The sequence below is a fragment of the Oryzias latipes genome, chromosome 16 (assembly GCF_002234675.1).
Source record: "Oryzias latipes chromosome 16, ASM223467v1".
Classification (NCBI taxonomy): domain Eukaryota; kingdom Metazoa; phylum Chordata; class Actinopteri; order Beloniformes; family Adrianichthyidae; genus Oryzias; species Oryzias latipes.
Genome location: NC_019874.2, coordinates 21,523,977 through 21,548,281, shown reverse-complemented (window position 1 = coordinate 21,548,281; position 24,305 = coordinate 21,523,977). Strand labels below are relative to the sequence as shown.

The following is a 24,305-nucleotide window of genomic DNA, read 5'->3' as shown; positions in this document are numbered from 1 at the left end:
AAAATGTTCCAGATTTTATTGAGCTGATTTAAGACATTTATTGTTCTTTCAGTCAATAATACTCTTCCCTTTAAAAAAAAACAAAGCAGAAACAAAAAAGAATGTATAAAAATAAAGCTAAGAACGAAATGTACATGCATGTTAAGTGTTTTATGGTTTCTTATGGAGGGCTGTAAATAATGTCAGGGCTTTACTTTGTAAACTTCAGAGAAGTTTAGCAAACAAAATAAAACTAAGTATTTTTAATCATAAAAAGCCAGCAGCACCATTCTGATTTCTTCCAACCGGATGCCATTTGTAGACAGTGGCTCATGAGCTCTCTACAGTGCAAAAACGAATACCAAACATGACATAATAAATGGAGAAACCTTTCACATGCAACTCCTCGATTCTAATATTGTAGTTTCAAGAGGACAATACTTTGCAAACACTTTTTTTTCTCAAATTCATATTTCCTTCAATCCAGTTTATGATTTACAAATACAATCATCTACGTTGGGATTCTGAAGATTCACCAAAACCAGGTAGAGCGAGCATGTCAGAGCAAAATTTAAAATAACAGTTTCAATAGGACGTATATTGAAGGAATAGTTAAACGTGATCAAACTGCTGTGATGGGAAAAAAAACTGAATTGAGAAACACCTTCCCTCATCTTTTTTCAATCAAAACGATGAAAAATGGTACATCTGCAGTACTACAGAATACACATTACACTTCTGTTACAAAAATTAGGTGTAAGTCAGTCGACTCACAAAACAAGGCAAGAAGTGAAGGCAGATAAAAATAATTTAACAGCATGAATATGAATATGCAAAAACATACACAAGTCACTTTAACATAAACATGTAGCTTAGCAGATTTGTACACACCCAGGTACAGTTCTAACTCACTCATATTGACTTAGAAATAAAAGCAAAACAACTTGCAAGCAACACACTTGTTTGTCCTGCACCGTTCGAATGCATTTTGCACATTATTTTGAAACAATTTGAAATTTAAAATTCTCAATAGCATTTTTTTGATTGTCATTTTGTGGGGTATAAAGCATCAATTTGTTTAAAAGCACGCAGAAATTTATGATTTCTTTTTTTTACATAGTTATTTCTCGTTCAGACCATTGAGTCTATTTTTGGATCTTTTTTAATCTGCTGCGTAGAGATTACATACAGTATACAACAGGTCGATGTTGATTCGTGTAGCAATTGTAGTGCATTTTTAGAGACAGCCGACTTGAATGTAAAGCATTGCAATACAGTATAGCAAGAGATCATACAACAAAAAGACACTTTTTTTGTTTTATGCAGTGTATGTACATCTTTGTTCAAAATTCTCCAGGTTAGCGACTGATTTAAATGGACTACTTCTTTTTGGAGTTTGCTTTGCGCCTATGAAGCTTTCATACACGTTCATATACTTTGAAGACGTCAATAGTTTCATCTATAACGTATTTTTTCGTGTTGCTTGCTTGCCTACATAGCCATAGTGGTCAGGTGCTGATGACCCAGCAGCCCCTTCCGCCCCACACCTCCCCCTGGGTGGCCGCCTCCACCACCATGGCCACAGTACTCTTGGAGATTCTGACGCAGAGTGACCAGTGCCGACCCCAAACAGGCACGATTTGGAGCCAAGACTCCCCCCGGGAGCTGGAACAGGACGGTAGCCACTCCAGCCATGCCGTCGTCTGTGGGCTCTAAGGTGATGGGCCCCACCTTGAAGGAGGAATAGGAGAAGCCCATGAGTTGGGAGAGGAAAGGGTCGGAACGACAAAAGTGCTGGTAGCCGCTGTAGTTGGATGGATGATGATGATGCGGGCCTTGGGGGCCGGTGGTGGTGCTGGCGTAGTGATGAGTGTTCAAGTAGTGCAGTGGTAGGTGCTGACAATTGTTGCCGCCTCCTCCTCCTAAGGTGAGGTGATGATGGTGGTGGTGGGCGGTTGGTCCGGAGCCAGGCTCATGTTTATAAGACACCGGTCCCCTGCCCCTTTGGCCCACCACCACTCCACCCAGCTTGCCCGTGCGAGCGTGAGCAAGTGTTACAGTGCTGCCCCCCACGCCTCCGCCCGTGGAAGGCAGATAGATGAGCTGGGGCTCCTCCGGCTCAAGGTATATGGTGAGTTTGGCGAAAGGCCTGGATGCCATTTTGGTCATCTCCTGAATGTGGCGACGCTGCTCCCGACGGAAGTCCAGGAACTGCTTAATCTTCCACAAGAGAACACAGACGGATAGGAAAAGGAAAAAGCAGGAGAAGAAAACGGAGAAAAAGACAAAAAGGTCTATGTGGGCTTGGTCTTGTCTCAGAAACAGGAGACCCTGAGATTCTCCGTAATGGTCCTCGGTTCCCACGCCTCTCAGAGCGATGTAGAAGCGACTAGATTTCAGGGAGTGCACTTCATGCGGGAAGGTTATGACCACACGGTCTCGAACTCCTCTGACTATGAGCACAGTCTGTGGTTTCCACACAGTTATGTAGGTAATGAGTCCCTCGGAACGCTCCTCCCGGATTTCCCTCTCTGTAGTTGGAGGCTTGGCTTGCAGCTGCAGTGGCGTGTTGGAAAGCACGGGACCCCCCAAGCTGGATGAGGAATTAGCAAACACTTTCATGGGGGATGGAGGCGGGTCTTTTTCAATCCATGTGTTCATTACACGAGTCACGGATTCCTCCTCTATCTTGATGGTGTGAATCCCTGTATGCTCGTCCACATCCACAATGAAGGTGTCGTGCGAGTTGGACACATACACCTCCACCTCACCAAAGGTAACGTCAATTGTGACCCGAATATCCACGTTTGTGAACTTCGGCTGCGCAGCAAAGAAGACAGTGCGACCCCTGGGCAGGTTGCGAATCGTTGGATCGTGAAAGCAGTTTGTTTGGGAGGTGGGATCGAAGCAGCACTCTGTGTCCACGTTGAACTGACGGTAGCACTGGCGTCCATTGATTGGAGTGCCATTGAAGGAGTCTTTGCACTTGGCACACTAAATGGAAGAAGCACAATAAGAAAAAACATCAAACTGAACCCTGATGACCTAAGATCCAGAAGACATGCACAAACACTGCAACGTGCATGAGCTGACCTGATGTTTGTAGCAGTCTTTCCGGTCATTCTGAGGACTGCTGAGGCAGGGGGGACTCTCCGTGTTGTTTTGGCAGGGGCATACTGTCCCATCCTTCTCATTACACGTGTCTGCATGGCCATTACACTTGCATCTGCAATAAAAAAAACATGAAGACTTCAAAGCTTAAACCGTTCTGTCTAATGTCTAGCAAATATTGTATTGTAGTTTTATTCTAACTGAAATGTAGGTAAGCAGCAACTATTACTCACTTGACACACTTTTCTTCGAGTAAAAAGTAACCACTAAGACAGCTGTCGCATTTGTCCCCAAAGCTGTTATTTTGACAATTTACACAAACAGCATTTTCCTCTGTGGGACCTTCATACACCCAAGTTTGAATCTGAAAAAAGTATTTAAATAAAATTAAACTTTAGCCCAAAAAAACAAAGGTGTATTGTGTATTTCAGACAATACACAAGATTATAAACGAAACTGTTAAAAAAATAAATAAATGAGAAAGTCTGAATATTTTGAGGTGCTTACGTGGTCAGGATCCACAGGAAAAGACTGGGGATCATTGCGAGCCTTTAGGTCTTCGTCCCGTGACAGACACACATCACTGTTTCCTTGGCAAAACTCCCGACACGGACGGCAAGAGCCTCCGCCTTTTGCAGAACCCACAAACAGGGGCTTGCATTTCTCACAATGTGTACCCTAAAAAATAAAACAAAGCATATTGAAAATCCATAAATGAATACCAATACATAAAAATGCATGTTAAACACCATACATTCTTCTAAAAAGCCTGTTAACAAACACTTACTATGGTGTTATTGTGACATTCCAGACAGACATCCGGTCTGTTGGCGCTCTCACAGTTGCTGTGTTTGTTACAGCTGCACTGAAAGGAGCAGTTGTCTCCTACAAAACCGAAGTGGCACCGGCAATCTCCTGGAGATGTACATGTTCCATTGACGCAACCTTGTGCACACACCGGCTCACATTGACCAGAGAGACTGCATGGCAAAAAAACAGGGGTAAGAGACTTGCACAAAAACTATGTTACTATACGGCTCAGACTGCAGCCCCACGGATCACCTGTTGAGTATGTAACCCTGTTTGCAGGTGCAGTGATATCCCTGAGGCAGGTCATGGCAGTCCTGAGTGCTGTTGCAGTGGTGGTGGCCGTTTGCACATTCATCCTCTTCTGGACAGCGGAGGAAAGACCAACTGGTGTTTCCTAGTGGACACACATCTTCACTCACACCTGAAAGCAAAGAATCAGTTAAGACTTAGTTGTTTCAAGACATACTTACAAAATGTACTGTTTACAAACCTTTCACATAAAAAATGGAGTCTTTACAACCATTAGCCAACTATTTTAACACATATTCTCACCATCAAGACCTCCTTGCAGGCAGCGTCCAGCCCCATTGCCTCCTGGGAGAGCACACCAGCCGCACTGAGGCCTGGCGATGCATTGGGAGCACTGGGTGAGCTGAGAACACTCCGCAGAGCAGGAGTCACCCCCGGAAAGTAATCGACCACACATGCCCGCTTCACAACGGAGGGGCGTGAAAGACGGGCTCATGCACTGGGAATCGAAACAAAAACAAATCGGTAATGATTCTCAGAATCACTGGATTCTGACGCTGCCAGCACTTAAGTAACCTGGATTGAGCAGTTAGAACTCCAACCCTACCTGCTGCAGGGCCATACTCCACACACAGTACTGCCACCCTCCGTCAGAGCCTCTGGAGCCCAGACAGGAGCTGCAGTTCTGCAGACTATGGCAAGGGGGAGGGCATGGCAGAGGAGGAGATGACTCCACTTGCATGGGTGAGACATTGAGAAGAGCGTAGCTAAAGCACGTCCAGTCATAGGTGGGGTTCACACTCAAGATGCGCCTCGTCTCTCCTTAAGAAAGAATGTGACATTCAAGTTGCTGTTTTTTTTTTGTGGAACATACAACAAAAATGACATTTAATAGGTTTTAGCACAGGGGTCGGGAACCTATGGCTCGCGAGCCATATATGGCTCTTTTGATGGTCACATGTGGCTCGCAGACAAATCTTTAATTATACTTTTTTTCATTAGACCAGTCCTTCTCGGGCGCGATGCGATGCCAGAAGTCAGTTTATTATTATCTATTATTTCACAGAGTTTGTACCAGCCGGAAACCTGTGAATTGCCGTGCCTAAAACTGCGCTCCCGTCTCTGAAAAAGAGCGCGCAGATGCGGGGACGGGATGTGTGAGGGAGAAAGCAGAGGGTGGGGCTGAGGTGTTGTGGGGACAGGCAGCAGGTGAACCGCGCAGGGATTGTAAAAACGTAAAACCCACTGCCCGTCACTCACTGCAGTGTGTGAGTGTGTGTTTGGCTCTGCGTCTGCATGTGAGCAGTCTTTCTCACATCTACAGAACATTTAGACCTACGATCACGTTTAAAGTCTCAACACCTGCATGAAGCAGAAACTCAGCACGTATCAACCAGACTAGACCATCAGCAGAACTACCACGAGAAATACTCATCATTTATTAGCAACAGCATAACAATGTTATTAAAAAGAATCCACAGACTTATTGTACTTTAAAAATGTTGAAATTACATCAAATGCACACATTCATTTGAATATTTAGTTTTAAACATATTGTAGCGGACTGACTTGGACTGGGTGGTTGGGTCGCGTTAAAAGTTCTGGAGTTCATTAAACGCATCAAGCAGATATCTGATTGGCCCTCAGTTCTGTCGCTCAGCCTGTTGTTAGGTAATTTGGACCAATGGGGTTCAGCCATGGGCCAAATAAGGGAAATGGGAGGGCTGGAGCAGGTGAATATAAAGTTGGGAGACGCGCTGTCGTGTCGGCAGGAGAGATTCAGGAGTTGCTGAATTAAATGTGCGGCGTTTGTTGCGGTCTGCAATAACAAGAACAAAGAACCTTAAAAGAGGTTAAGTCTCCGTGCCTCAGTGTGGGAAAGGGACACTACATTATTGTATGGCTCTTTCAAAATTACAATTAAAAATATGTGGCGTTTATGGCTCTCTCAGCCAAAAAGGTTCCCGACCCCTGTTTTAGTAGGAGACTTTAGAGCCTGTGTACCTGTGCGTTTGAACTGCCGGGTCCACATGCATTTCCCAGAAGCTGTGCATTTGGGGCAGTCGGAGGCCTCGCAGCTCGTTTCAGTACAGTTGCTTGATAGAAAAATCTCTCTCTGGTTGATGCGACAGTCGTGCTCGGAGGTGCAGCTGACAGAGCTGCTGATGCACGCCCCCTCTGGACAGTTTGTGCACCACTTACACTGTAATGCAGGCTGGGAAATGAAGAAAAGGAAAGCTATGAATACTTTATCTGTAGAGTTATTTCTGATTTGGAATAAGGAGTATATGATACCTGTGATGGAACAGAAAATGTTTTGGGATGACGGGCGAGGCATTCACTACACGTCTTAAGCCTTCGACACTGGTCTGGTTGCCGTGGAGTTGGGGAACATGACGACGGTGCAGAGTAGCAGCCCATTCTGACAAGAAGCGAGAGTTTACAGTGTAAATATGATGCATAGTAATAATTCAAGTTTAAGAAGCATGGGTACCTCTCAGCAGCATCTGAAGAAGCGCAGGTTCCTCGACACCAGATGCAGCTGCCTGTGGTGGTGTTGCAAGCCTCCGGTGTGGGCAGCAAGGCGCAGGGGTCAGAGGGCACAGACAGAGATACTAGTCTGCCAAGAGTTACTCCGTTGAAACCGCCTGACATAAAAAGGTGGCCGTCCCATTCCGTCATGGCCAACAACACTGAGCGGTTTACAGGATGTCCTATGGCAGAGACTAAAAAAAAAAACATGAACAGAATTAGTATTTTGTTTCTTGCTACTTGTTTGGGATACTTAGAGGAAGTTAGAGTTACGTGGTTTTATCCAGGTGTTACAGTTGATCTGGTACAGAGACACAGAGTTACTGTAGTCTTCTGCTTCTGTTCTCCCACCAATTATAACCATTGTGTCTTTGATCAAAGCAGCAGCATGAAAGAAACGAGAGGGGGGCTACAGAACAAAAAAAAGAGAAACAAAAGTGAATGCTTTTCCAACAGCTGAATGATAAGATGGTTTCTTGGATCTCTTAAATGATGTTGAATCAAAAACTAGAGGGGAGTTTCTTACCTTATTGCCCCTTGAAGGAACCAGCAGTGACCAGGTGAGATTGGGGTAATATAGACTGTAGAGCTCTCCTGAAGGCTCCACTGTTTCAACTTGAAAGCGGTACCCTCCAAAGACATAGACAGCATCTGTCTGCTCGTGGTAGACTGCTGAGTGACCATATAAACCTGTAGGTGGTGTGCCTGAGTGGGGAACAACGGACCAGCTTTCTGTTTGGGGGCTGAACTCAAGCAGAAGGTGGTTGAAGCCGTTTTCCGGAGAGTAACCGCCAATCAGTAGCACTGAAGAGTCTTTGCGTACTGTTAAAGTATGGCCTGCCACTGGCGGCAGCACTGAGCTCTGTCAGAGATGGACAATAACCAGATATTTGAGGTTAAAACCTAAACTTGTTTAGTTCGATTTTATTTCATGCCTCACACTAACCTTGTATTCCTTCCAGACTAAACTACTGAGATTGAGACTCCATGTATCCATGGCAACACCTTCTGGAGTGACACCACCCACCACTAACATGAGGCTGTGACCCGCTTCATGGCCTCCAGAACTAGACTTTAAACCAGTCAACAGGACAGAGGCATGGTGATAACGGGGGTTTGGAGTTGAACCGTCATCCTCAGAAGTTGTCAGGATTTCCGTCCAATTACGGTTTAACACAGAATATCTAAACAAAGATGAAGAACATTTTTTTTACTGAGACATTGGGAAAACATTTTTTTACTAAAATACCTGATCTTCTACTTTGGATTTACAAATGTCAGGCTTTGCTCGCCTACCTGTAAACATTTCCAAGAATTCCCTCTGATAGTGAGAGCCCTCCATACATCCAGATGTTGCCCTGCAGTCCAGACAACAGAGTGTGTCCCATCCTTTGAAGGAACCTGTAAGCCTTGTTCTGCAAACACAAACAATTACATTCATTATTTCGTTTGGGCTCCGAAGTAAATCTTAGGATATTTCTTATTTCTTTTCACCCCCGTACCTTTATAAGTTGGGTGTCCATGAGCGTCTCCCAAATCAAACTGCTGTGCTCCCGCAGAACTGAGCAGTCCGAACCAGCCCAATTACTGGAGCAAACACACACTCCCAGTGACTGAGACAAAGCCATTTGGGAGGGGTAGACATACAAGACACTGAGTCAGTTAATTTATAACGTTTTAAAACAGAAAAGCTCAATTTATAGAGGAGCACAACTACAAAAATATATACGTCTACTCTTCAAATGAAAGATTGTTTCCTAGATCTCCAAATTATTTTTCCATTTCCAAGTAGACAAACAACAAGGTTTGAACTGAAATGTAATTTTGCTTTGATCTTACTGTATTACAGACTCCTCTTCCTTCTGCTGCTCCACAATCCTGGGGGCATATTGGCCGATCACAGTGTGGCCCCCCATACCCCTGAGGACAATGGCAGAGCCCCCCCCGGCACTGGGCTTCACCTGGACACGTGGACAATCCCTCTTCTCCTTCAGAGTTCTGCTGGCATCGCCGTACCCAGAAAGAGGCATTGAAGCCCTGCGGTTTGTTTGAGGTGACGTTGGCTTCAAAGTAAACCGACATTACACCTTAAAAAGAAAAGGAAATATGAGGAGACGGAAACTTCTAACAACTTGCAGATTATGCAATTGGATTGAAAACATTGTGTTGTTTATTGTTTTATGTTTGTGCCTGCTCACACCATACCTGAGGTGGCTTCCACTGTAATGGGCTCACTCATTGTGGTACCACAAAAAGCTCCAATAAGGTTGTGATCAGAATGCACCACTCCATTTCCCAGAAAACGAGGAAGACCATCGAACACATAAACATAAGAACCCTGTGGATTAAACATTCACACACTTCATCTACTCGCAGTATTTACGCCAAAGGGGCAATCAGGCGCTGGCGTGCTTCTGGACTCACTTTACAGTACGTGTGGGAGTCTGGGTGAAGAGTGAGGGCAATTGGTGGACACAAGTATCCAGGGGGACACGGTTTCAGATTGTCAGTGATGGATAAGACCCACAAACAGTGAGACAGTCCTCCTTTCCCCTCGGTGCCACTCCGCCAGCCCAAAGACGATGATAGGGGCATGGTGGAGGAGGATGTGGAGGAGAGCAGGACGGAGCGACCCTGGCACTGTCGGTAGCATGTACCATTATTCCTATTCGACCAAAAAATAAGTTGAAATATTCTAAATGTTTTCCAGCTGCTTTTACATATTTGGGGGATTTAAAAATCAACTACTTCTTCCATCTCTATTAGGCTAAATAGATTTCCTTACCTGGGATCTCCATAGTAACCAGGAAGACAGGACTCGCAGTGTGGTCCCTGAGTGTTGTGAGTGCAGTAACACTGGCCTGTCTGGTTATGACAGTATCCTCGAAGAGGGTCGCCGTGTCCATTGCAATGGCAAGGCACACAGCCACCGCCACCAGCCACGGCGGAGCCAAAGCTCCCAGGACGACAGTGCTCACAGTGAGGGCCCGTGGTCCAATCTGGAAAAGAGAACATAAGAGTGTCTCTGAAAGTAAAATAAAATAAATCAATCAGGCTCTAAATCAAGAGGGTTTTTTTGAGTCTCACCTTGGCATTCATCACAGATCCCTGGAGCGGTAATACATGTGGAGTGGAAGTTGCAGCCACAGTCTACATCACATTCCACTCCACTTAGGACCAGAGTGGCAGGGTCAGATGTCCACCCTAGGGAACATTCACACTCAAAACGTGGGCTACCACTGCATCGGCCCTCTCGACACTCGTTGTAACATCTGCAAAAAAAAAAAAGACAAAAACTAATTTCTTACACAAAAATCCAGAACAGAGGAATGAAAGGAATACAACTTTTATGTTTATGCGTTTTTTGAGGCCGAAATTCTTACGTTTGGTTGCAGTGCAGCGTGCCATCTCCTGTGTACCCCCTCTCACAGTGGCACTCATAAGAGGTGGGTGTGTTAATGCAAGTGGCATAGGTGTGACAGTTGTGAAGACCTAGCCTGCATTCCTCTACATCTGGGCAAGTGGGGTAAGACCAGACGGCATCTTTCTCCTCATCCTCCAAGTGCTCAAACTCCATCATTATATCAATCGGTCTGGGTGGAGCAGAGGTCTGCGGTTCAGGGCTAAAAGAGGACAAGGAGATTTGAAATTGGATGAGAAGAACAAAATAAAAGCCCATTCTTTTCAGTATTGCTACAAAAAGCTGAATAATATGGAAGACTAGGTTACAGTGATCATAAGCAAAAATAAAAAAATCTGCAATTATTTTATTTCAAAAGCAACATTAAAAAATCTGTATAAGAGCATAGAATAAAATCTGTTACCATGATGCAAACAGATTTTAATACATCCATACGTTTGAAGTGAGTAACAAAAGTGTAACAAGCTTTTTACTTTTCAGCCCGAGCTTCAGCCACTGCCACACTGCAGTTGTAAACAGATGGATCGTCCACTCCGGCCCAGTCTCCCCTCAAGCATCTGGAGGGAAGAAATAGAGAATTAACCAAAATATAGTTCACATTTTTAGTTGCAACAAAGGATGTATTACTTAAAAACTAAATTCAAGTCTTGTTGTAGTGCTTGCGTGGATTATGCAAAGGCCAGTGATTAAAATTGTCTAGTCTGTCATACATACTTTCCAATTGTAGGGTTGTTGTAGTCTCCGCACCAGCCACACTGGAACGTCCGCAGGCAGTCAGTGCACGTGTTTAAAGCTGAACATTGTTTACACTGGGGAACCGAATGAACACTGACAAACAAGAAAAAAAAGAGTCACTGATTAATCATAACAATTCTATTCATGAGTAATATGAGCAAAAAACTGTTGGTGACAACACCATCCTTTAAGCATTTGGGCTTCAGTTCATTTATCTTTAAGACAATAGCAAAATGAACCTGAAATAAAAGAGTTTAAAAAATGTTTTCACCTGTCATACCAGTCCCTGCACTCTCCAAAGGGGTATTTTGTGAGGTAGGCAGCAAAATAGAAGCAGGTCTGGGCTGACTCACACCATGCACACTGGCTGGAGTTTGAGAGACACTCGCCACACGTCTTTCTCCTTTGCAGTAAACGGGGAATGAACAATAATAGCCAATTATATTCCTGTTTTTAAAAACATGTGTGATCTGAAATAAATGTGTTAAAAGGGTCGTTTCTAAACTCACTGGTTGCAGACTTTTGGACAGTTCCTTGGGTCATATATGGAGCCTTCCAATCTCCCACGTCTGCTGCACTGATAGTCACCTTTCTTGCTGGAGTTAATTTGCCATTCACAATAAGGGTCCTGTATACACAGTTTAGTTTGTGTCAAGATAAAGGCCTTTCAAAATAAAACTGGATATTAAAGGCATACATGACAATTTAAATAAAAATGAATCATCCTCTACCTGAGTGCAAGCAGCACAGTCTCGGTACTCCTCACACAGCGTGCAGTGTTGAGGAGCTAACAGCAGATGGCGCTGACCATCTCCTTTTCCTTCACCTTTGTCTCCCTCAGGACAGTGTTCCAGGTCTGAGCTGTCACGCAACAGACAGCGGGATAAAGATGGACACCAGCCACAAGACTGGTCGGACAGACAGGCCAGGCAAGACATGTAACCTGCACAGGAACCTGAGCGGAACGGCTCCAAGAACAGAAAGGAGATCTCCTGTGAGGCGAAATTGGAAAAAAAAGGAAGGTTGATAAATGATCTACTTCCATTTTGGCCCTAAAATAAGGATACCATAAGTGTCCTTAAATAACTCTTAATTGTAGATTTTTCCTCCTCACCAATTGAACATCTTTGTGTACCAATACTCACACTCCTTCCAGGTAATGTTCTGTTCCAGATCAGAGCCATCTCACTGGTCTGTCCTGAGCCTGAGTTGTTCAGGTAGCCCTCAGCTTGAAAGAGGTAATGGTTACCTCTGGTTAGGTTAGAAAAGAGTTTGCTCCCATCTGCTCGAACCAGCATCCTATAGTCTTTTTCTTGCTGTGCTGCCCAGCGACCCACCACTTCCTGATGAGAGTCAGCCATTAGGCAAAACATGGAGAAAACAGTCAATAGAGGGGAAAAAAAAACACACTCTGCATACCAAAACAGATGATGTACAGGCGTGTCAGTGGTCTAACTAAACGTTAAACTGTTGTTTTCTTTAAATCAAACACAGTTTAGTAGGAAACAACCTTCCTGAATTTGAAATGTTCTATTGTTGGTACGCATGGTTCCTCACCAGTTGGGTTGAGTTGGGCCCGGCTGCCATTCGAGCCTCAAAATGTAGTCTTTGGATGCGAGCCCACAAAGAGACAGTCTCTGTGGGAGGGGGTGCAGGTGGAGGCCCACCCCACAATGGGTGGATGAAGCCCCTGAACTGTAGAGCTACATCCATTTCTGTGGTGGGGCTGAGAATGATATTGGTGCTGCGGAGGATGGACACCTAGTGGAGGGGTGAGGTGAACGGAGGATGGTGGAGGATGGAAGTGAAAACACATCAACAGGAGCACTATCCTCTACAAACTGTTTGACTACTTGAATAGAAAACATCTCTATGCAAACGAAAAAGAGAAAAAGAAAAATCATTAAATAAAGAGAATAGCATATTATAAAACAAGTTAGAAAAATTAAGATTATATTAGCGGAGGAGCAGAGGACTCAGCGTCTCAAAGGAGGGAAGGAAGGAGTACAAGCAGCATAGGAGGTAGCTACAACCACAACCAGCAGAAAGAGCAATCGAGATTAGGACTCCATACCTTGTCAGGCTGGGAGTCGTTGCGGGGGTGCTGGAAGGTGAGCAGGTGCAGTCCCGGGACATAGTTCTCGGTGCGACAGGAGTGGAGGGAGGTTAGGAAAAGGGTACGCTCCCCCCACCAGCCGTACGCCCCTGAGATCTGGTCCACACGGCACGCACTTCGCTCTGCGAGACCGAGAGGGAGAGGTCAGCCACACAAAAACACATCTGACCTCTTCATGACTTTAATACAGCTGTTTCCTTTGTTGAAGTGATCTTTGACTGATGTGTGACATGCTCAGGAGTAAAAGGGCTGGACTTCACTGCCATGAAGAGTTGACGACTGGACAGGCAAATCACAGAAAAGCCTGAGTAGCATGTCCAATCGTAGCTGAGTGTAGTCAAGTCATTCAACTCCATCTTTGTAACACGCCCCACAGGAGTCAGATCCCTCCCATGTCAACGCCCAACTTTTTTTTTTTTGACCTATTTTTCTTTTGCCCTCCTTCCTCCCTCCCTAGGCCTCACCTGACACTGGTAGGCAGGACTCATTCTGAACACACCAGCCAAATTCACCGGGGGCTCGAGCCAGAGATGCTGGAGTGCCACTGAACACCAAACAGGACTGACAGTCAGACAGGAAGCGGGCCAGTCCCAGGCAACCGGTGCTGCCACACTGTGACCAGAAAATGGAGGTTATGCACAACAAATGAAATCCAGACTTACGTTTAAACACATCTAAAAAAAGATTTTGGCTTGCAACAAATTCAAAAGAAAGTTTTTATAACTTCAGATCTGTCTGAAGGAGGAGATCCGGAGAACTTCTTGTGAGAAATATTACCGGGTTGGTGGGCTGGTACTCTCTACAGCGACCTTCACACCAGCTGCATTCTGGGTTCTTAAGGCACATACTTTCATCAAGGGCCTCAGCACAAACAGCATCCTGAATGCACACAGAAAAAACACAACATCAAAATCTTGAAATCTTTTATAAGAAAGCAATCCTTTAACTAATGGTTTCATTGTTTTAACTCACCCTGTCTCCTTGATCACTGCTGACAAACAGTGGTACTTTGTAGGCCACAAGGTCTCCACGGGCCACACCACTGTAACCACCAGCAACCAACAGCACACTTCCCTCCATCACTGCAGCAACGTGGGAGTAACGGCCCCTCACAGCTTCACCATCTGACAAGAAGAGTTCAGAAAACATTTGATGGCCACAAGTATCACAAATTCCCAAGAAAAAAGTCAAAGAACTTCAGGCTAACTCACTAAAAGACCATCTATCTCCTGTTGACACCCACTGGTGACACCCCAAATGATAAAAAAAGATTTCCTCGTCAAAGCATTTTTCTTCTTGGTAGTGAATGTGAACATTCCCTCCTGTGGGAAAGAGGAGAAACAATCAAAACACAAACAGCCTGACATGGTTTAAAAATATAATGTCTGCTTGCTGAGCCTTACCATAGACCACCATGTAGTTCCCAATGACAGTAGCAGTATGAAACGCTCTCTCTCTGGGGCCTGTAGCTGGAAAACGTGAACGGAAGAAGGTCCAGAACCGCTTGTCCACGTGAAAGACGTCGGTGTTGTTCACCCTCACACTAAACCTTAGGAATAAAAACAAAGTATTTACCTTTTTTTAAATTGACACTTTTTTAATGATATAATGCCAACTTGTTGAATTCTAGTTCATTTTTAGTATCAGCAAAAGAATTTGAAAGATTTGTCCTTACTTAAAACAACATTCTTTCTAACAGTGCTAAAAAAAAGTAATCTACCTTCTTTTTAAATAGCAAAGATACACTCTGACATGCAAAAACAAAACATTACTGCTCTTTCTGAAGCCAAACAGCATGTAGATGTCAAAGACAAAGAGTGTACCTAGCAGTAGTAGGCCTGTGGCCTCCATAAACAAGCAGGGTTCTGGATGGGCTGTGGAACACCATGGAGTGGCCGGCAGTGGCGGGGGGTTTCCCACCGGTTGGTTGAACCGTCTCCCATCTTCCAGAGCCATGCAACCCAAACCGATACAGAGTGGAGGAAAACATGTCCTCCTCAGTGCGACCTGGGAAGGGAGTTTGCAGGAAACATGTTTCTCAGTGGGGAGGGGGGCAAAGGCCTATTAAAACACAACCATTTGGGCGACCCGAGCTTCAAACTCACCTCCAAAGACATACATAAAACTGTCTACTACTGCTGTGGCATGGTTAGCCAGCTTCGGGGCACCACGTGAATTGGAAAAGCCGAGTTGTTGCCAGTCATCACGAAGAGGCCTGTACATCCAGACGTCACACGCCAGGGAGCCATTGGCTAATTCTCCTCCATAGATGACCATATTACCCTTGTAGTCTACTGCTGTGTGAGAGTGGCGAGCCAACTGCCATAAAGCAAGCAAAGAAGGAAATAGGTGAAAAAGTTTGCTAATGAACAGAAAATGTATAACTGTTAACATTTTATATATAAAAAAAAACTTGATAATTTGGCAAAATCTACAGACACTTTAACAAATGTATGATCATGAGATGTTTATCAATACAACTGATTAATAAAAAGCCTTTTATTTTATTGTGTAAAGGCCCGTACACACCGGGACGAATATTCGCCAGGCGTTATTCGCTAGCGTTTTTCGTGTTCACACCCAGGCGATTTTCGCTGACGATGAGCCGAGCGAACATGCAATTTCATTCCCCGACATTAGATGGCGCTTAATGTGAAACAGAAATACTCCTGTACACAAGGTGGCGCTGCGCAACTTTACGCTACTTAAAGTCGCTTTTCACTCAGAAGAAGAGAGCAAGTATTTACGCGCTTGTCAGAATCAAACAAAGAAAACATGAATATTTCAAGCAGAAATAATGACGGACATTCTAAAATATCTCCGAACCAAGCACCAGTTGGAGCAACTGGTGCTTGGTTCGGGGATATTTTAGAATGTCCGTCATTATTTCTTCGCGGCTGTGTAGATGCTACTCGGCGTCTATCTTCTTCGCTGGTATGTGTGCTCAGAAAGGCAGTTTTGTGTTTGAGCGCCCCCAAGTTGTGTTTTACTGTAACTTCAGAGGCTCCAGACACGTGTGCAAAAGCGCCGTTCTCATTGGTCGAATAGATTTCGACGCGACGCGTCGAAAAAAAAACCCGAACCCGAGGCGGTTTTTTTTTTTGACGCTTTGACGCGTGGCGTTTTTTCGCGTCGGTGTGCACACTCTCATTGGTGCCCTTTGTTTAGTCACGAGGCGTTAAACGTCGGCGAAAATCGCGGGCGAAATTCGTCCCGGTGTGTACGGGCCTTAAAACAAGTATAGAAAGAGAAAAACTTACAGGGGAGTGGCCATAGGACCTGCTTTCCCATTGGTTGGAAGTGAAATTGTACTTGATTAAATCTCCAAGAGCTCTGTTTAAATCAAATCCTGCAAGACAAGTTGAAACCCAATTATTTTGAAGAGGAATAGGAATCAGTCAAACTCATTACAAATGTAACACATATTAAAACCTGGATGTTTACGGTAATACTTTTGAAAAGGGTTTTTTTGTTACTCAGTGAAATTAAACAGGATACTAATGGAATATCTACCACAAAAAGAAGTTAAAAAAAGCAAGTTTAATGTACAGTGTTGCCTCATTTATCGTGGGGTGACATTCTGAAAATAAGCCGCTTTAGTAGTCAGCTTTATTTTTTACAATCATAGACGTTTTAAGGCTGTAATTCCCCTCACTACACTTTTCTCAGAAAAAACATGAACATTTTCACACTTTTCTCTCTTGTTTAATCTCTCAAAGTTCAAACCTTCGGAGAAAAATAACTCTAACTTCTTATATATCAATGTATTTGAATTTGTCAATGGAGGAAATTGCTTGGCATTGGTCTACCGCCAATCAGGATGCAGAAAAAAAGGCATGCAAAACTGCACAAAGTTGAATCTGTGAACCACAAAGATTAACCGCGATATAGTGAGGCATCACTGTACCAAATGTAAGCAGAAGTTCATATTGTGACACTAAAGCAGTAACACAAGGTGAGATAAGAATCTGAAACTTACCACCAAATAAATACAAGGCTCCAGTTGATGACAGATACACGCCAGCCGAACCCGTCCTTGGAGGATTGTAAGGGTTTCCCTCACTCACCAGCCACCACTGTCCCGCCCCACTGTCGTCTCGGAAACTAAGCTGGCAGTTCTGACCAATGAAGCCCGATTTACACTGGCAACGTTCTCCTCTCTGACACAAACAGCAAAAAGATAAGACCTGGTTAAAATCATCACCCAACTTCTGAGCTAAAGGTTGAAGTTTTGGTTCATAGTTTTTGGTTGATAGTGTTATTATACCTTGTCACATTGGCCATTCATGGAACAAGCAGAGGCGCACAGATTCATTGTGCACGAAGCCCCACCCCAACCTTGATGGCAGTGGCATTTTGATGTTGTAGAATCACAGCGGCCGTGCCCCCCGCAGGCTCCCGGGCACAAAGAGAAGGTGTAGGTTGCATTGAAGCCCAGCAGGTTGTAATTAGCATCACTGAAGAGGTGGATAAGCATCTAAAATGGAAAAGCTTAACTGTGAATACAGATCAACGTGTGCCTTTATAGATTTGTTATACCTAGTTCATAAAATAGTTTGTTATCATTTGTACCTTCCCAGATTTGGCTTCAATGGGTTGAGGCAAGGTGTTACCACTTAAACTGGCAAGCAGAGGGCTCTGATAGGAGTCACCATCATATATGAACAGGTAGTCATATGTACACTCGGTGTCCATAAAAGTGAAATTCAAGACAATTCGGTGACTATTGCTGGGAGCTGAGAAATAAGTTGAAAACATGTAATCAGTTTTTTATTTTTAGAAAAGCATTCGCCTAAAATGAAGGTTGCGTCAATAAAAACGATTAGAAAAACCACTGGATTCAAACTTCAATTACCTTTAATAAGCCACTCGCAGTTCCCATTGACCGAGTAGTTTCCTGGACCGTCTGTGACGTAACCCGGTGGTCCCCTCAACACCTGCCGGTGGCCTTTGCAGTTCCCTGCCTGGTGGACAGGCAACATGGCTGACAGCAAAACCATCAGGATGATGACCGAGACAGGGAGAGGGGAGGCCATCACTGGGACTGCCTAACATTTGGGGAAAAAAAGTTGAATTTAATTCAGGCATTTTCCTGGTAAAAACTTTTTAACTCTAAATGGCAACGACATCAGTTTGATAGCAGGAAAATGTATAGGGTACGGCTGCACGATATGAGGAAAACATTAACGATATAAATGATCAATATTTCAATGACGATATAAGTGGGATCCATGAACAAACAGCAAAACAACCAAAAACATCATTTTTGATCAACTGCATCAGTTTGATTTAAATAAGAGTTAACCCTGGTCTACATAAGAGGTGAACATCTAACATATAAGGCTCCATCTGATTGGTCAACAACGTGAAGGGGTCCATACAATTGGTCAAATGCATAAAGGGATTTATTTGATTTGTTAAATCCTTCGAGCTGCCATAAAATTGATTAAGTATATTTAAGGCTACCATTTATCCCAAGTTTTGCTTTCTTTTGTGATGTGGGACGATAAATTTGTGATCTATTGAGCATGCCTATTATAGGGGTGTAATGATTGTTTTTAACAATGATTTGATTTATATCATTTGTTGTTGGCGATACGATTCATTGTCGGTATTGGTTCATTTTGAACAATCCAATTCTAAAATCGATCCAGGACATCTTTAGCCAATAATGTAACCAGTGTGACTCAAACATAAAAACCTGGATACTGAACAGTGCAGGTGAAATTTCCCAGATTCCTAATATTTCTTACAAGATAATCAAGAATCAAATTATATATGTGTACAAACAAACAAGTAAACAAGAATTAATGTCAAATCCATTCACATTTTAGTTTCAGCCCACTGCTGTTTCTCCACATCAAAAACTTTCAAATAGACCTTTTTCACACTTCCGCATTTTTCGACCGGAAATACGTCAATGACGTGTAAAACAACTTCCTGTTAGCGTAGCAGCACATATGAAGAATGGCAGAGTCGAAGAGTTGCAGTCTCTGTTGCGTTCCAGGCTGTTCGTCTTCCTACCAAAAACAGCCTTACCTTTCATTTCATTATTTTCCTGTGGATCCAAACCTGAAACCCAAATGGATATAGGCGATGCGAAGAGATGAAGGGCATAGTTTTAATGTAAACACAGGTAGCACCCTCTGCTGCCGGCACTTACTAACTTCGCTCCGGATTGTGGTGCGGCTGCGTCGTTCGTCGCCTGAAGAGTGGTGTCGTCCGGAGTATTTTCCCTTGGAAAAACTTTACTGCTCCTTTGAGAAGGGAGTCAGTATATGACAGAACCTCAAACGTCAGTCTATGCAGCTATGCTGTGAAGATACTAGCATACGGTGGCTAAGCTAAGGCAGTAAAGATGGATCAGGACTACGTGACACAGGTAAGGTTGTTCATAATGTGTTTGGTTAACGTTAGTCAACTATGTGTACCGTTATTGGATACATGCATTTCTACCTGAAAAAATTAATGTATATAATAAAAGCTGGTCACGCTCTCACCTATTTTAATTACATGTATTTAATCACTTTTGAGCATTTTGTCATTTTGTAATTTCCTTAACAAAAATAAATGAAATGTATTTGTAATTAAATACTTAACATACTTTTCAAAACATGATTACTGTGTTGTGTTGAAAGGTAGCATAAATATATTAAGACTGATTTTTAATTTCTTTATCTTCACATGTGCTCTGGATGAGGCTTTGGATTACATCCATGACTTAGAAGCCAAGTTCCTTTGCTGGACCCAGGAGACGATGTCATGGCGGACAAAAGTTCCTCGTTCAAGACCTCCTAACTGACATTGGATCTAAGATCATCATTCCACCTTTTAAGCTTTCAGCTCAATTCAGCAAGGAGGAAAATGAACAAATCCAAGCCATCACCCGCCTCAGAATTATGGTGGAAAGAGTGATCGGTAGGATAAAGTCCTTTCACATCAGGAACTCTCTGTGCCGCTCACACTGATGGGCGGTGTGAATCAGATCTGGCTTAACCGCCGTGTTTTGGCAAATTATCAAGGACTTTTTTGTTTTGAAGAGTGAATTAATGTTTGGTATGTAAATAATGTATAATGTTCAAATAGTATGGAAAAATTTAGTGTTTCCACATATTCTTAAAATCTAATTAAATATAAATGTTATATTCGTAATATTTTTCTGTTGAAATGTGACTGACTACACAAAAAATTAGATGAACAAATAAAACAATTTTGGTCAAAATTGTGCCTCATTTAATTTTTTGGTATGCAAATAACATCAAACATTTACAATAAAAAATAACATTACAGATCAACAGTAAGACAGAAGGCTGAACTGATTGTTAAAGACAAGATAAGTGTAATTTAAGGTATGCATTCATGCATTTGCCACAATATATATCCAAGTTCTCTTTCATTCCATCTCAGAAACCCATCCAACGCAGCCATGAGAGGTTGGGGCTGCACCTGGCATAATCTGCTTCCAGATGCCATCAGATATGGATCTGGCTGTGGTCCTACACAAGAGAAACACAACACACAAAAGTTAGACATAAACTGTCAACCAGGACAAAACTGAAGTTTTAATCATCGGTTCTGAAGACAAGAGAGAGATGATTTTACCACATCTTCATAATTTTAAACCTTCTCCATGTGTGAGAAACCTGGGCGTACTTTTTGACTCTGAGCTAAATTTTATCCCACACATTAAAAATGTCGTTAAGACAGGATTTTATCATCTCAAAAACATTGCCAGAGTCGCCCGTTCCTCTCTCTTGCCAGCACAGAGGTACTAATGCATGCTTTTATTTTCAGTCGTTTAGATTATTGTAATGCCCTGCTCTCTGGTTTACCCAAAAAGTCTCTTTCAAACTTACAACTTCTGCAGAACTCAGCCGCACGAGTTCTGACGAGGACCAGAGGGCGGGAACACATTACACCGGTTTTAAAATCGCTGCATTGGCTCCCTGTGCGTTTCAGGATTGATTTTAAAGTTCTTTTAATGGTTTATAAATGTTTTTATGGTCTTGGGCCTTCTTATTTAAATGATATTCTTTTAAAATATGAGCCCTCGCGGACCCTGAGGTCCTCCGGTGCTGGCCTCTTAGTTGTTCCCAAGGTGAGGACCAAAACTTATGGTGAGGCTTCGTTCTGCCATTATGGTCCTGGCCTGTGGAACGGCCTGCCGGAGAACCTCAGGGCCGCAGAGACAGTAGAGGTTTGTAAGAAGAGGCTCAAGACTCACCTTTTTAATTTAGCTTTTAGTTGATTTTAACTGCTAATTTATTCTATTAGTTTTAATATATGCTATTTTATGTATTTATTTTAATTTTATGCATCTTATTCTCAATTTTATGTATTTTTTTTTCTTCTTTTTTATGTTTTTAATTTTAGCATCTTATGATTTTAGCCCCAGTGTTTCTTGAGGGGATCTTTTCCTCCAGGGATTGCCGGCTTGGTCAGCGGTTGTTGCTGCAGTTGTTGCCCTTGCTGGGGCGGCTGGGGTCTAATTTTACAGCTTTTGGGTGTGAGGGGGACCCCGGTGTTGTCCCGGTCTGGGTGGGCGCTGTGGCGATGTTCCGGTGGCCGGGCTGGCTCCTGGTATGAAAGGATTCCCAGATACTGTTTCCTCACAGCAGAGCCAAGCCATACTTGTTTGTTTATTTATTTATTTATTTTTTACAGTTACATAGTCATATTTCATTGTACGTGGGAGCCATGGGTCATGTGCTTTAATGGAGGGGAGTGGGAAGGGTGAAGGGTGGGTTGGGGTTTTTATTGTAATGTTGTGTGTTTACTGTTTTTAGTGTTAAAGCGCTTCGAGCTGCAATAAAGTGCATGAGAAGCGCTATTTTATAAATAAAGTTTGATTTGATTTGATTTGATAAGTGCATAACTACATTTCAATTTAATTCATTATATCTGCTGTAACCATAATTTGGTTAGTCATAAGATTAGAAAAAAAACAAACTTAACTTGCTCACAAAGCAACAAAAAGTTAATTACCTGTATATGCCTTGTACAGTGTGGACCTCTGACCGTCCCTGCCAACTGTTTTGGGCTTTTGCACCACCAGCTCACTAACCGGTTCAGGATGGATTCCCTTATAAGTAAAAGGCAAAAAGCAATTACAGTCTGTAGTCACTACTTGGGGTGTTTTTATAATAATTTAGAGTTGTTCTGGATACACATCCGTTCTTAAAAAATAATGACAATATGATCACAAACCCACCTGTGCTCTTGGTCTGTGCCATCTTTGCAAGCCACTCGTGCAGGCCGGGGGGGTGGAGCAGCCTGCAGACCCAGCTGTGAATAATGTGCGCTCTGGAACAGGATGGCAACTATGTGATTGCAAAATCCTTTAGCAGCCACACAACTGCAGAAGAAAGCTTTCAGGTTGGCACATTCTGCATCCAGCGATATCTAGACACAATAAATTAAATAGGTTGAAATTAAGACATACTTATGTTGCTACATCAATGTAAAATGAAACTATAACTTTCAGTAGGGTGACCAGATTTGAGTTAGTAAAAAAGAGGAGTGAAGTGAGTTTGTGAGATATTTCATCGAGAGTAATTGGTGTTCAGAGCTGCATAAATGAAGCAAATATAATTACATTTCATCTATGTTCAATGTTATTTTATTATATAAGTATCAAAAGAGAGGACATGTCCAGGAAAAGAGGACTTCTGCTCACCATACTTTCAGAAAAATAATACTAGTAAGTGAAGAAAGTGCCGCAACCGCAGCAAAAAGAATGAAGACGCATTTGGGCAACTTAACATTTCTTATTTACAGCTTCACCAAATTTTTGGGTGTTATGTTAATCTCATGCCTTTTCACTTAAACATACACACAACATATTCACTGCGATGTGTTATGCCTTATATTACAAATTAATAACACCAGGATTTACAGTTGACGTAAACAAAGAGTTAGCGGTGATGCGGCTATGGCTAAAGCTAGCTGAAGCTTACCTTGGTAATGGTGGATAAACTCTTCGTGGACGAATTTATATCCCTTGTCCAATTTGTTTCCTTTAGTGGACGAATGCATCTTCACACTATTCATCACATCGGTGCTGGTGAACTTCGGAACACAACTCGGGCTCTTCGAAAACACTCTAGGCTCTGCCATTCCTCCGCAAGCGAAGCACAAACCGGAACTAGGTTTACACGTTGATGACGTACTTCCGGTTTTTGCGAAAAAGGTCTATTGAACAATGTTAGAACTTTCTACCACAATCTGGTCGGATCTGGGAACAAAAATCGATTCATCACTGATTATTTATTACACCCCTAGAAATTTATATTTATAAAATTCAAAATACTAATTATAGTTGTAATATTTTAAATGAGAAATTTAGTGTGGATGTAGAAGCCTATTGGACAATTACCTTTTTTGTTAATTGAACTGACTCCAAGATACCCACCATGTGAGTTCTTGTGTTTTTATGGCCAATAAAACGGCAATATCCCAATTTATACTGAACAATAAGAGTTAAATGATCTTTCCTTTACTGAAAAAGTAGGGGAATCCCTTCAAATCTGATACTTTGTGTATTTTTGTGGTTCAAAGATTCACCAACATTACAAAGCCCGTATGCTACTACCACGGCAAATATGCAAGAAAACAACCAAAACACACGTATTTGTTTATAAGAATTGACATTTTAATCTTAAAAAATGGCAACGTCGCATGCAGATGTACCTAGCCGTATTTTCTAGACAAAATACTACATGTAAATAAAGCAAATTACTCCATCTTTAAAAAGGACGTATCTGCGGGCTATTAATTTGAAACAAAGCTAGCAAACAGGCTGCAAGGCTAAGAAGCTAGCTAAGACATACCCGTTATTTGACCCTAAACCGGTCTTGTTTTATAAAGTACAGTGCAAAACTTACCAGTTCCCGTCTCTTTCGTTGCATGGTAATTCACATTTTTAGGTAATCTTGTAAGTTTATCGACGTCTTGGGAGACATCGATATTTTTAAAGGGCTGCTAACTGTCAAAACACTCCAGAAAACGGAGGCTGCAGCACGGCGCTGGGCTAGCTTCTGAGCTAGCCTCTCAGCCGAATCCAGATGCGCAATCCTTAGTGGCTGCGGAGGATCATGATAATAAAGCACCGCCGAGGCTCATTCCTTATTATGTAGTGACGGCAAAATCCTAAAAATTGGACATATAACCCACTCCAACAAGTTTAGAGTCAATAGGGTGGCATCTTAAAAACCCCGATGTGGCTTGTTGTGCTCATAAGCTGTTTTGTTTGTAGCATGCTAACGGATGATTCCAGCACAAAGGGAAGCTGCTGTTCAACACGCCATCCAGCTGAGATGGACAACAGATGGAAACGCATCTGGAAACCAAACA

The 24,305-nt window shown here is 42.8% G+C and overlaps 1 protein-coding gene across 1 annotated transcript; it reads right to left on the bottom strand.

Moving 5' to 3' along the window:
- Nucleotides 1-24,261, bottom strand: megf8 (multiple EGF like domains 8). Its single transcript, XM_011485509.3, has 43 exons — nt 23,837-24,261; nt 17,809-18,001; nt 17,526-17,689; nt 17,221-17,430; nt 16,933-17,113; nt 16,214-16,302; nt 15,059-15,272; nt 14,777-14,960; nt 14,357-14,502; nt 14,165-14,275; nt 13,926-14,077; nt 13,731-13,832; nt 13,418-13,565; nt 12,912-13,075; nt 12,395-12,598; nt 11,983-12,180; nt 11,569-11,829; nt 11,347-11,465; nt 11,109-11,240; nt 10,817-10,930; nt 10,576-10,659; nt 10,065-10,304; nt 9,769-9,953; nt 9,467-9,680; nt 9,106-9,346; nt 8,887-9,019; nt 8,521-8,768; nt 8,184-8,294; nt 7,978-8,096; nt 7,628-7,865; nt 7,208-7,543; nt 6,955-7,090; nt 6,644-6,875; nt 6,445-6,571; nt 6,154-6,364; nt 4,757-4,971; nt 4,453-4,648; nt 4,153-4,321; nt 3,878-4,070; nt 3,598-3,768; nt 3,324-3,454; nt 3,073-3,205; nt 1-2,973 (listed from the first exon to the last, which is right to left on the bottom strand). Exons 1-43 carry the CDS (start codon nt 23,858-23,860, stop codon nt 1,471-1,473), a joined length of 8,676 nt encoding a protein of 2,891 aa, XP_011483811.1. The 5' UTR covers nt 23,861-24,261; the 3' UTR covers nt 1-1,470.
- Between the last annotated feature and the right edge of the window lie 44 nt (nt 24,262-24,305).